This window comes from Petaurus breviceps, unplaced genomic scaffold (genome assembly GCF_028583685.1).
Source record: "Petaurus breviceps papuanus isolate PSGF00001 unplaced genomic scaffold, PetGlider_PUasm1.0 186, whole genome shotgun sequence".
In the NCBI taxonomy this organism is placed as follows: Eukaryota; Metazoa; Chordata; class Mammalia; order Diprotodontia; family Petauridae; genus Petaurus; species Petaurus breviceps.
In genome coordinates, this window is record NW_027185798.1 from 13491695 (window position 1) to 13505283 (window position 13589).

The 13589-nt window shown below is 41.1% G+C and overlaps 1 protein-coding gene across 1 annotated transcript in view; it reads left to right on the forward strand.

Annotated features, from left to right (window-relative positions):
* GALNT17 (polypeptide N-acetylgalactosaminyltransferase 17) overlaps positions 1–13589 on the forward strand; it is a 429974-nt gene that overhangs the window by 319419 nt on the left and 96966 nt on the right. Inside the window, exon 6 of the mRNA XM_069089547.1 lies at positions 5834–5951. Coding sequence (XP_068945648.1) covers positions 5834–5951 — 118 coding nt within the window. The remainder of the gene's footprint in view (positions 1–5833; positions 5952–13589) is intronic.

Below are 13589 nucleotides of genomic sequence, written 5' to 3' on the forward strand. Positions count from 1 at the left end.
CCCTGGGCAAGTCACTTCACTCTGTTGGCCTCAGTTTCCTCATCTGCCAAATGAGCTGGAGAAGGGAATGGCTAACCACTCTAGGATCTCTGCCAAGACAACCCCAAATGGCATCAGGAAGAGGTGGACAAGACTGAAATGACCAAACAGTAACTACCACTTATCTCCACCATGCTTTGTTATCCATTCCCCTCAACCACTGAACTGCAATGATTTAGTTTGAATTTATTCTTTAATCTGTACATGCCTACATGTTACCTCCTGTGACAGATGTTAGCCACTTGAGGGTAGGGAGGTCTCATTTTTGCATTTTGGATCCCATGTGCCTAGCACAGAGCCTGGTATGTAGTAGACAGTTAATAAATCTCTGCTGATTGATGGCTTGAGGTGAGCAGGTAGATGGTTCTAGCAGTAGGGACAGCTCGGGGTGGGGGAGGACTACCCTTCTTTGCCCTTTGGTTTTCCCAGAAGGGAGTCTGGAGACTGGTAATGGGGGCATGTTAGTTGTTGGGGCCAGACTGTATAGTCTTGCTAAAAGTATTTGTGCTTGTGTGTGGAATGGAGAGATGGGAGTCAGTGAAAGAGTATGGAGGGATGATGCCTTGGATCACTCACTTGGTGATGAAAGATGAGCCCAGGGTTGAATTTCTAGGCCAATTTGCTTTATCCAAATATGGAGAAATTGCATTATAGTTTTAAGCTTCCTGGAAACTTAGTTGGAGGCACTCCGGTCAACGCAGTGACCAATCTGGCTCCAGATTCTGCGGATGAGGCCAGCTGCCCACATCTTGACAGAGAAGCAATGGATTGGAGCTGCAGATAATAAGATAGATGTATTCACATACAGCCAATATACTGCTTTGTTTTGCCCGACTGCTCGTTTTTTACAAGGGCAGGCCCAGCGAGGCAACAAACAAAGATGTTCAGCAGAGTGCACAGAAGGGGGCAATTTGGATACTATCTTGTTAAATTTAACACTCTTAAAAAGTATACTCAGTAGAAGTTCACCGTTTATGATTTTTTTTTGCATCTTGAAATTCTTGAGTTCGTTGGTGATTATTAAACTCATAATTTAAATGGCAAATTTAATAACTAAAAAGCCAAAACCTCAGCCCCAGGCATCTAGGTCATGGGCCACCTGAGTCAAAAATATGTTGTCCTTTCCACATAACCTTTTGAACTATCCTTACTCCCCACAGCATCTCATTTCTCCATTTTCTTTCCCATTTTAGTTTGTGCCAAAGACTTGAACATAAAATGGTACAAATTGGGATGGTTTAGTGGTTAGGGCATTGAGCTTGGAATCAGGCAGTCCTGTGTTCAAATCCTGCCTCAGAAAGTTGCTAGCTGAGCAATGCTAACCAGGCCTGTGGTCCTCTGGTTTTTCCTAATCCATTTGGCAGTGAGAATCACTGAGGCCGGCAGAGGACTCATGATCCATGAACACATCAGAACATCACAAGATCTGTGCAACTCCTAAATTATTCTGAGCTGCAGAGAACACTTCCAGGGACTGCATCCAAATGCAGCACAATTTCCGGTGGCACAGTTCACTTACTGCTCATTCTCAGGAAGACTAAGCCAGCACTGGGGCTGCAAGCACAGCTGCCTTCAGCATCCTCTGCTGATTCTGCAAGCCGCCCTCAACCCCTTCCCAAGCCAAATCTGCTCCCTACTCCCAGATCCCCTCATACGTGCGCCTTGGGTGCTTGTCCACAGCCTGGGCCCTTCTGTGCTGGGCTGACCTTTTACAGCGCCAGAATGAAGCCTTCTTTTTCCTTCATTTCACCACCTCTGTCCTTGGTATCAGTCAGGTGTTAAGGCTTTAGGGAAGGCCAGGAGGAGATAGACACCTTGAATGCTATCTACTTGGTGACTAAAGGAGGCTGGGATGGAAGCTCTGATGGCAGCATCACCTCCCACAGTGCTGAGCCATGGAAACCCATGGGAACGTGGGGAAAGTTCAGGCTCCCTCTATCCAGATGGCGGAACTTGGCCAGATTTGGGGTGTTTTCATTGTTATTGTTCAAATCTCAAACCAAGTGAGATGTAGCAGCTCTGGGGAGGCAGGCTGGGGGTAGAGGCTTCCTCAGCCTACCTCTGGAGCTCAGAAAATGGCCTTGATTCTCAGTCATTATGGGCCAATAGTTCACCTCCCATGGCCAGGGCTCTCTGTCTCTGGGATTGAGGGAAGACTTGTCCCTGGCTTCTTGATTAGTTCGTAGGATTGAAAGCAACCACTAATTATTACTCTCTCTTCTTGCTCATGCCTGTTCATGTGAATAAGTCAACACATGTTTATTAACTCTACTCTGTACTGGGCACTGTGCTAAGAGCTAGAAATATAAACAAAGGCAAAAACATAGCCGCTGCTCACAAGGAGCTTTGTTAGTACAAGATACATCCAGAGTCAATAGAAAGGAATCTCAGAAAGGGATTGCTAGCAATGGTGTGTGTGGGGGTGGGGGAAACAGTACCATTAGTATGTCAACCTTGAAAGGTGCTTCACTCTTTGTCTTTGTGTTTCCAGTAACTGGCACAGTGCCTGGAACACAGCAGGTGGCACCATGGATAGAGCCCCAGTTTGGCAGTCAGGAGGACCTGAGTTCCAATCTGGCCTCAGATACTTCCTAGCTGTGGGCCCTAGGCAAGTCACCTAACCCTGTTAGCCTCAGTTTCCTCATCTGTAAAAATAAACTAGAGAAGCAAATGGTAAACCACTCCATTATTTCTGCCAAGAAAACCCCAAATAGGGTCGCGAAGAGTCAGATGCAACTAAATGTTGATTAATTGATTAGTCAGCCCTCCCCATCCCAGGTCCCTATTTTAAATTTACTTTCTCTTTCCATTGTGACCCATGAATACGTTCCAATTTTCTGTGCCTTTTCATAGTCTCTGTAACCTTAGGCAAATCACTAAATCATCCTCAGCCGAAGTTTCCTTATCTGTAAAACGAGGGAATTCGACTAGATGGCCTTTGGGGTCTCTCCCAGCTCTCATCAAAGGCCCTAAGATCCTAGGCCTGGAATATTCTCCTTTCTTGCCTCTGTCTCTTGGCACCCCTTCAGAGCTCACCTCTTCCAGGAAGCTTTTACTGATTCCCCTACTCGTTGATCTTCCCCAGCATTGTGAGGGAGACTTTTTTCTTCCTTTTTAGGGTCATGAAATCATATATTTAAAGATAAAAGGGACCTTTGGGACTTTTTAGTATATTTTATAGATGAGGAAACTGAGGTCTAGAGCTTGGCCATGGTTAAACAGCTAGTATTTGAGAGAGGATTCGAATCCAGCTCTTCCTAAGTCAAACTGCAGCACTCTGTCTCCCATACTCTGCTATCTCTCATGCATATCTTATCCCTATAGTAAATGGGTTCTTCGCTTGCATTTTGTGAGCTTAAAAAAATCATTATAATTGGTTTCCTTTGTAATTCTATTTTATTTAAAATTTAAAATAAAATTTAAATTTTAAAATTGTATTTAAAATTTTAAAATAATTTTTTTATTTAAAATTGTATTTAAAAATTAAAATAATGGGGAGGCTAGGTGGTGCAGTGAGTATAGCATTGGCCCTGCAGTCAGGAGGACCTGGGTTCGGATCCGGCCTCAGATACTTAACACAAAAACTAGCCATGTGACCTTGGGCAAGTCACTTAACCTCAATTGCCCTCCAAAAAGCAAAAGAAAAAATTAAATATAAAAAAAAATATTTCTGGGAAAGGGTCCTTGGATGTCACTAGATTGTCTGTCCAAGGGGTCCAGGACACATAAAAAAGATAAAAGCCCTCATAGAATGTAAGCTCCTTGAGGGCAGGGGCCATCTCCCTTTTGTCTTTGATATCTGTAAATGTGTCTCCCTGAGTAGAATGTCAACTCCTCAAGACAAAATCCTATGTCATTTTCATCTCTTTATCTTCAGAGCTTAGTACAGTCCTTGGCACATTGGTGCTTCAGACATTCTTATTGACTGATAGACTGATATTGACCCCATCCCACATCAAAAATAATTTGCAATTCCATGTCGGCCCGCCATACTTTCCAAGCCTCACCTTTTTGAGTATGTGTTAGGGCTGCATGACAAGTATTTGCCTCAGCTATAACAATGGAAAAAAAAAAACAAAAAAAACTAAAAACCTTACCTCCTGGTCCAGATGAATTCTAAATGTCCTTTTAAGCTCTAAAAGCTATGATTTGGTAATAGAAATATCTTATTCTGAGAGATCCAGGTTACTTCATAGTCACAGGAGTTAGAGGCATTTTTCTTGGATTAGTAGCCTTTCCCCCTTTCAAAGTCAGCACATTACCTTCAGTGAGTTGCCCCTTTCCTCTAGGGGTCTGTAGGCCTCCCTTGTCTGTGGCTCTAGTGGGCACATCCCACTCACAGTGAATCTAGCCTTCCCCTCTCTCTCCAAGGCTCTCACCATGCTCTGGATTCCTTTGCCCTGACTGAGGAGTCAATTAGCTGTGCCTTCCCTGGGGAATCAACTTCATTACATTCCTAATAGAATGTGAGTTCTATTACCTATCCAATGAATTTTAGAGCTGGAAGTGACCACAGAGATTTTCTAGTGAGAGGATCTCAGAATCTAAGAGAAAAGACCTCAAAGGTCAACCAGAATCTTCTACAAGTAGCCATCCAACCTCCCCATTAAGACTCCATTGAGAGTGATCGCACTACTTCATTTTTTCTCTTTTTAAAATAAATTAATTTATTTTTAGTTTTCAACATTCACTTCCATAAGATTTTGAGTTTCAAATTGTTCCCCCTCCCTCTCTTTCCCCCCTCCCCAAGACAGCATACAATCTGATATAGGCCTTACTTATGCATTCATATTAAGCATATTTTCACATGAGTCATGATGTAAAGAAAAATTAGAACTAATGGGAGGAACCATGAGAAAGAAGAAACAATACAAAACAATAAAAAGGAAAGGAGCGCAAATAGTCTGCTTCCATCTGCATTCAGACTCCAAGTTCTTTCTTTGGATGTGGATAGCATTTTCCATTGTAAGTCTTTTGGAGTTGTCTTTGATCCTTGCATTGCTGAGAAGAGCTAAGTGTATCACAGCTAACCATCACACAATGTGACTGTTACTGTGTACAATGTTCTCCTGGTTCTGCTCACTTCACTCAGCATCAGTTCATATAAGTCTTTCCAGGTTTCTCTGAAGTCTGCCTGTTCATCATTTCTTATAGCCCAATAGTATTCCATTACATTCAATTGATGACATCCCCTCCATTTCCAATTCTTTGCCACCACAAAAAAAGCTGCTATAAACTCACAACTTCATCTTACAGAAGATGGGATTAGGGCTTAGGGAGAATGACTTGCCTGAGTTTGAAAAGCAAAGTAATAGCAAGGCCAGGATTCAGACCAAGGTGTCTTGACTCTCAGTCCGGCTTACAGAGGCCGTGAAAAGAAGTTGTTTGAAAAACAAAGACACCAACATGATCTGGAATATCCAGTCAAAGCCTTGGTCAGGCTAAGACAAAACTGGGCCTGTAGGCCAGGGCTATGTTAAGGAGTCTTGGCTTGAACAAAACTGAAAAGAGATGTAGAAATAATCTGATCTCACCTTCTGATTTTACAGAGGTAGAAACTGAGGCCAAGAGAGGGAGGGATACATGGGAAAAGTTCTGTGTGATTCTGGGGAAGTTACTTAAACTCTTTGGGCCTCAGTTTCTCCATATGTAAAGTGAGGCAGTCATACCTGTTGGACTCTAATTACCTTTCACCTCTAAGCTCATGACCTGTGCCATGGTCCACCTTACTTTTTGGGAACACCCATCATCTGTTACTGAAAACGACCTCACTGTCTTTTTTTCTCTGCTGCAGGACTCCAGCAATGATTGGGTGCTCCTTTGTGGTCAACAGGAAGTTCTTCGGGGAAATAGGCCTCCTGGACCCAGGGATGGATGTGTATGGCGGAGAGAATATAGAGCTTGGCATCAAGGTCTGTGAAGTGGTTTTTTTCCTGGTGTTTTAATTTTAATTTTAATTTCCTTTTCCCTGACTTAATCCTGGCACCATCACTGCTTTGATAAACTGGGACATTCATACAATGCTCTTTCTTCCAATGTACTCATTTATCTTTGCGCTGTCTTCATAATGTAGTTGTTCTGTGAATGGGGCTGAGGGTGAATAAGTACCTTGGCCTGAGTGACTAAGCTGGATCTGAGAGAGTTGTGAGTAAGGATCACAGGATTCAATTAGAGCATCTGAGTTCTGATCTCAGTTCTTCTGCAAGGCCACCTGTGTGACCTTGGTCAAGTCCTTTAATATCTCTCACTTTCAATTCTTCACCTATAAAATGAGGGGGTTGGACTAAATGGCCTCTGAGGCCCCTTGTGGCCATACATTCTTGATTCAAGAACTCAGAGCTAGTGATTTAGGATTTAGGACTTTTCCCCATTAAATTACACTAAATATCACTGTGGGCAGCCAATGTTTTCATTATTTTGGGGATGACTGAATATATAAGTGATCATAATGTAGTTCTCTCTGTGACATCTGATATGGTCTCTGGTTATATAGTGAAATGGCCTGACATGAAGGTTAGAAGGGTGAGTTAAGTCAGGAAGGCATGAGTTCAAGTATGACCATGGGGGATTTATGTATTAAGTCATAGACTCCCCAACACCTATCTACTATGCCATAGATAGCATCATAAATCTAGAAGGGACATCTAGACCAGGATTTTCAACCTCATATGTGTCATGGACTCTTTGTGAAGGCTAGTGAAGCCTATGGACCCTTTCTTGGAATGGTGATTTTAATTGCACAAAATTAAATCTGTAATTTAACATATAACTAAGGAAACTCTATTGACATAAAGCTGTATTTTCCCCCATCCATTTTCATAGTTCCCTTGAAATCTATACACAGAAACTTTGGGGGTTCCTGGCCACAAACCTAACCTTCTCACTTCACACATGAAAATACAGAGGCCCAAAGATGAGAAGTGACTTAGATAATAAGACAGAGCAGAGGTTTGAACCTGTGACACCAAGTTCATTGCTCTCTCCATTGTGTGACGATAACTTTCTGACTCTCTGTTCACAGACAAATCTGAATTGGTATGATTAAAGAATGTTCCATATCAAGACATCTTTGCAGTGTTAAAATCACAAATGTTTCATGTATCATTACATAGTTCACAGAGTCTTAGAATCATAAAATACTGAAGTTGGAGGGAGTTTTAGAGATTATCTAATTCTGGAATTCTTAACCTAGATTGGGTAAACTTTTTTTTTTTAATTCAGATATTTATTTCAACATCATTGGTTTTCTTTGTAGTCATCTCTATTTTATTTTCATGCTTAAAAACATTATTGTAAGGAGAGGTCCATAGGCTTCACCAGACTGCCAAAGGAGTTGATAACTCAAAAAAAGTTAAGAACCCTTGGAAGAGACAGTTATAGATGAGGAAATATGAAATGACATTGCTGATTGGTGGAGAAAGGAGTCATCTCCTGATGCCAAAGCCTGTGCCCTTCTCACCCCAGGAGGATCAGTGGATGTGGTTGGGATAAGAGGCTCAGTTCAGGACTTTGTTTCAGGCTGCCTCCACACCATAGATCCCTGTTTTAATCATGGATAAAATGACCTCATCAGAGTCCCACACATACCCTGCCAGGAAGCATCCACAGTTGAGACTAGCCCTGGGCAAAACTGTGATGTAAGTCAAGTTGTTTCTCTGGTGATTTCCTTTACATCTCTTTTCCTGTGAAATTCTTCATCAGTAATATGATGCAGCTGACTCCCACCCACCAGAAGCCAGAATATGTTGCCAGGTCTCTGAACCCAACTCTCTCTCTGCTCCCTAGTTGCCAAGGAACCCCAAGAGATAGTAGTATGTGCCATGGACTGGAACTATTGTTCCCAGAACAGTTTCTTTGAGAATTCAAGGGGTCCTGGTTAATCAGATCTCCCACCACCTGTTAGCACAGACACCAGGTCCAAACCCTGTGACTGACCCTTCTTGGGCTTGGCAAGAGAGGTAACAGCTGCTTTGGAAGCTTGGCCTGGGGCTTCAAAGTTCTTCTCTCTCCATACATTCCCTCTTCTTCAGACTTAATTTCTTTATTTTCCCTTTTTGCTCTTTCTAAAATCAGTTGCAATAAATAAACAAATGGATAAACAAAAACCAATGAATGAATGAGTCTCCTAAATCCTAAGAATACAAAACTGCTTTTAGCCCCAACAGGCTGTTTTGTTTGTCCAGCTTTTTTTAAGGGGACAATCTTGGTTACCGTGCTAAAGGAAATAACTGATGAACCACGTCTTTTCCTTGACTGAATCTCACTGGCAAACCTCCAAAGATGCTCAGGACCTGCTTGGGGCACTTCTTACTTTGGGATGTGTGGGAAGTGAAGGAGCTGTGAGAGCGAGTTTTCATGGATCTCAACAGTTTCTATTTGCGCCTGCCTGGCCATGCATTATTCATCATTCTAGGACAAATCTCTGGCTGTTAAAAATATTTCATGCTCTGTAGAGCAATGAACAACTGGAGGTTTGATCCATAAAAGAGCCATTGGGGGGGAGTGAGGGAGGGGTTCTAATGGATTGGATTACTTGTGAATTGATTGTTTGCAAATTATGCCCCCAGGAGTTTTAGGGAAGGAGATTAAGCCTGCTCCAGAGCAGGGGGATGCAGAAGTTGGCAAAACTGGGCCCTTTTTGTGTCTTTTATTTCTTTTAAATGTGTCCAAAACCTCCCGATACCCAGTGGCCTGATGCTGTCCCTTATGTCCTTGGGAGGCCTCACTGGGACTTTCTTGATACACCCCCCCCCACTTGTTTCTATTCTCTCCATCTGCCTCAGATTATCAAGTATATATACTTACTGTTTAAAGGTTATATTCCTTCCTTCCCCAAAAGAATGTAAGCTTCTTGAGGACAGTGTGAGGGATAATTTTCAGTGAAGTTTCCCCATTCTGAAAAATCAAATCTAGAGTGGCTTCAGCATCCACTAGGCCTAAGTTTAGAGGTCACCTGACCTTGCAGGAATCTGGGACTTAGAGGATGGAGACCCTCCCCAGTGCCACCTCAGCACAAGATATGCCAAATAAGGACAGAAGTGCTTTCTCAAATGTACATTAGGTGATCTACTGTTTCCTTGTTCTGGTACTTGAGGTAGATTGCTGCACTTAGATTATACAGATAACTTCCAGCCAATGGAAGAAAAGGGTCAGGAGGGGAGTGGGGGAGAATTCCGTGTTAGTGCTTTATAACTTCATGATTTCCTTTTGTAAATTGCTTCTCCTCCCTGACCATTTGGCCCCTTCTCGAGATTGTAATAAACCATTCTTTTCTGCTTCCTACCTTGAGAAACCTCTGAGTATTATTTGGGTGAGGATTTCTGTTGCACACAGTTTTTGGGGTGCACACAGTTTTGGGGGGCTCATCCGGGATTTATCCTTTCGTGAGAGGGTTCCCCAGACCTTTAACAAGGACCAGGCTCCCACCGAGGTTTCTTGGGGCTCCTTGGAACTAGTCAGTGAGATCTGACTCCAATAGGGTAACGGTCCGAAGAGAGGGACTCGGTACAAATCAGAAATTCTAGTTTTTTTAGCGAAGACCACCGGCAGGGATCATGCAAGTTTGTGTACACAAACCCAGGTAAGCAAGTCCCTGGATGATCCAGAGGTGGGAGACAGTCTAAGCGGTTCAAGTCTGTAAGATGTCTCCTGCCAGGGGTGGGGGACAGGAACCGTTTTGTCTTTGTGTCTCCAGTTCTAGCCCATGCATGTTTACCTGCTTTTACAGATAGAGTATAGTTTTGGACTTGGAATTGGGAAGACCTAAATTCAAATCCTTCCTCTTACTAGCTGTATAACCCCATGGAAGTCATTTAATTTCTTTCAGCCTCCATTCCTTTACCATTAAAATGATGTTATTACTATCACCTACCTTCTTGTGTTGCTATAAGGATCAAGCCTTTTTGATTCCAGCTCTGGCACTCTCTCTCTCCACTGCACCATCTAGCTTGCCCATGTATGATACTCCCTCCTTCCTCCCTTAAAACTTACTCCTCTGATGACTCCTTCCATATGAATCTTGATAGGTTAATCTCTCAAATTTATTCTCAAGAAAGTCTCAGTAGCTTATTATGGTTTTACGTCTATGGTAGAAACAAAAAATACTGGGTTTGGAGTCATAGTTAACTCATTCACCTACTTCTCATGTTTAAGTCTCATTCCTTCTGCATAATGAGTGAGATGATCGTATCACGTCCAAGGCCCCTTCTCACTGTATAATCCTATAAAAGCCTAGATTCTCTGTCCCGAGGGTAGAATCATATTATTTTTAGTACCAGAACGCATTTTTTATTTTATTTTTAATAAACCTCCTCTTTCTGTTATTACTATTTGGGTTTTATTTCTGCTAAATGGAAATTATGTTGATTTTTAATGGTTTATTTTGCAACTGTTGACTTTACGGAAGCTACTAATTGTCTCCATTTGTTGCTTTGCTGATTCTCTGGGGTTTTCTGTGAAAACCATCCTGTCATAGACAAATAGGGAAGTTTTGTCTTCTCTCTGTTTATGCCTTTAATTTCTTTCTCTTGTCTAATTGGTATTGCAACCAATTCTAGAACTAGATCAAATAACAGCAGGGAAAGGATATTTGCATTTTAATAAGTCACTCCTGGGAATGTAGTGTTTCTGCCAGAGGAATAATGCTATGGTGGGATTACTAACAGAGGGACAGGCTAGTGGCCAAGATTCTTTTGGGAATAGAGGGCCCTTTTACTGGTCTTAATTTATAGGTAGCCTCACATAATATGAGACGTGAAGTGTAGGTGTATAGGCCATGTAGGTGGCCTTCTATTTGGCATGTATATAAGGTAGTTCTGTTGCAGATAAATTTTTTTAATACTATGGAGTCAAATTATTTTTTTCCCTTTACTTCTTTTTCTTCTGAGTCAGAACAATTTGTACTGTGGTTTCTTCTCCCTATTTTTGGTGTTCCTACAGCATTTAATTTAGGAGTGTTAGGTCTGTGAGTTATTATAATTTCAACTGAAATTCCCATTAAGAATCAGTACTCAGAAAATATTTTTTTGTTTTATTTTTAGGGGGAGGGGGACAGATAATGCTCTAATAATATCTAACTAGTACACATGGTTCTGGGAAGGGGAGTGAAAAAGGGAGGTCAATGATTACACCTATTCCTCTCCTATACTATTAGCCCCTAATAAGAGTGTTGGATCATTCTTGTTCTAAAAGCAGCTCATTAGGTCACAAGGATATTCCTCTCCCACATACCCTTTTTGGCCTCCATTTGAAGGAAAAAGAGTGACAGGAATAAGCCAGGTCAGTGCTATGTGGGATGGGAGGATTAGCTTTGGTTGTAATTCAAGCCTTCTGGTCTACTCTTTCCAGGTCTTCCCATGAAATCAATTATCTTGATATGAATATCCCCCTTGTGGCCAGAGATACAACTCATGCAGCATCTCTGTGATCTGTACCAAAGATGTTACAAAAAAAAGAAAGGAAGAAAGAGAGAGAGAGAAGGAGGGATGGAAGGAGGGAAGGAAGAAGGAAGGAAAGGTGAGGGGGGAGGGAGGAAGGGAGGAAGGAAGGAAGGAAGGAAGGAAGGAAGGAAGGAAGGAAGGAAACCAATCAATGCCCAGATATAGACCCTTCTACCCTGGTGAACAATAGTATTTAAAATGAAGGGGATTTACCTTTTAGAAAGCATTCTACCTTTGTGTCCTGCTTATAGCTAGTAAAATATATATAGCTGTTGTATATATATTATATATATAGGGACATATATAAATGTGACCCTATATATATAATATATATACAACATATACACATATCTATATATGATACATGCTTATTGTACAAATATATATGAGTTTATGTATATGTATACACATATACATGTACTTATTTATGTGTATGTTGTCTCTGTTGATTGGATATAAGCTCATATATTATAAATATACATGCCTATATTTATAAATATAATATACGCATGTGTGGATATGTGCATGTACACACATATATATATACATGTACATGCTTCTTCATGTGTTGTCTCTTGATTGAATATAAGCTCATGTGTTATAAATGTGTGCACGTCCACATTTATAAACATGGGCTATTCATGTGTGTTGCCTCTCTTGATTGGATATAAGCTTGTGCATTATGAGTGTACACATACCTATATTTATAAATATACATAAATGTGTGTAGATATGTGCATGAACATACATGCAAGACTTGTGTATCCATATACACACAGGCTTATTTATGCATGTTGTCTATTGATCGAATATAATAAGTTCAAATTGTTTAATAAATTGAACGCAAAGATACACATTTATACATGTATATAGGTGTGTACTTGTATATGTTCATGTGTATGTACACACATTTACAAACATATTTATGTGTGCGTTTTCTCTCTTGATTGATATAAGGATTGAGGACAAGGATTAGTTCATTTAAGGTTTTGTATCCTTAAGTCCTGGCACATAGTAGACCATTAAAAAGAGCTTGCTGATTGATTTGAAAACATTTAGTAAAGTACTCTGTAAACTTTAAAGTAATATCTAAGTGGGGACTATTGTTGAATTGAGAGGAAGTATAGCATAGTGAAGAGAGAATTGTCTTAGGATCACGAAGACGCAGATTCAAGACATGCCTCTGATAGTACTTGGCTGTGTGACCCAGCACAAGTCATTTGACCTGGTTGACACGTATGTTGTTCCTCTCCTGAATGACTGTGGTACCTTTGAGCATGTTGATACCAATGAAGAAGCACTGTGCTCACCATCATTTTGTGCAACTGGCTTTCAGTGTTTCTGATTTCACTGTATCCCATCTGTGAATTTAGAATGGAGATGGTGATTGCACCTGCAATTTCATTGATACAAGGAACTACCAGGGGAAGATGCTCCCTGCACCCATAGAGACTGGCACCTTTTCTGCAACCTCTGGTCTTAGAGTGACTTGTATATGTCAGAAACAGGATTTGAAACCTGGTCTCTGTGGTTTTAAGGCCAGCTCTCTATCCATTGGGCCACATGGCCTCCCACATATGATTTGAATCTGTCTAAATCTTTGTGCATTGATTCTGAATCTGAGAACGAGAAAGTGATTATCTAAAGGACTGTTTTGTTGTTATTAAAATTGTAATGAATGGAAATAGTGCCTTCCTTCAGCTAAGTCTCACTAGGCTAGTGAAAGGTGGTTATAATGATGGGGAAGAAGAAGGTGTTCACCAATTTTATTTTCATAGAACTGAAGAAATTTAGTGTTGGGGAAGACAGCAGAGGTCATCTGCTCTAATCCCCTCATTTAGAAACGAACAAACTCAGGTCTAGGAAGGTCTCTAGGTTACATAATATTGATAAGCACTGGGCCTGAAGTAAAGATCTGAGTTCAAATCCAACCTCAGACACTTACTAGCTGTGTGATCCTGCACAAGTCACTTAACTGCCTTTTTCCTCAGTAACCTCATTTATAAAATGACCTTAGCAATAGTTAATAATAGTTCTTTCCTCCCCCCCCCCCATTGGGTTATCACGAGGACCAAATGAACTAATATTTATAAAATGCTTAGCACATTGCCT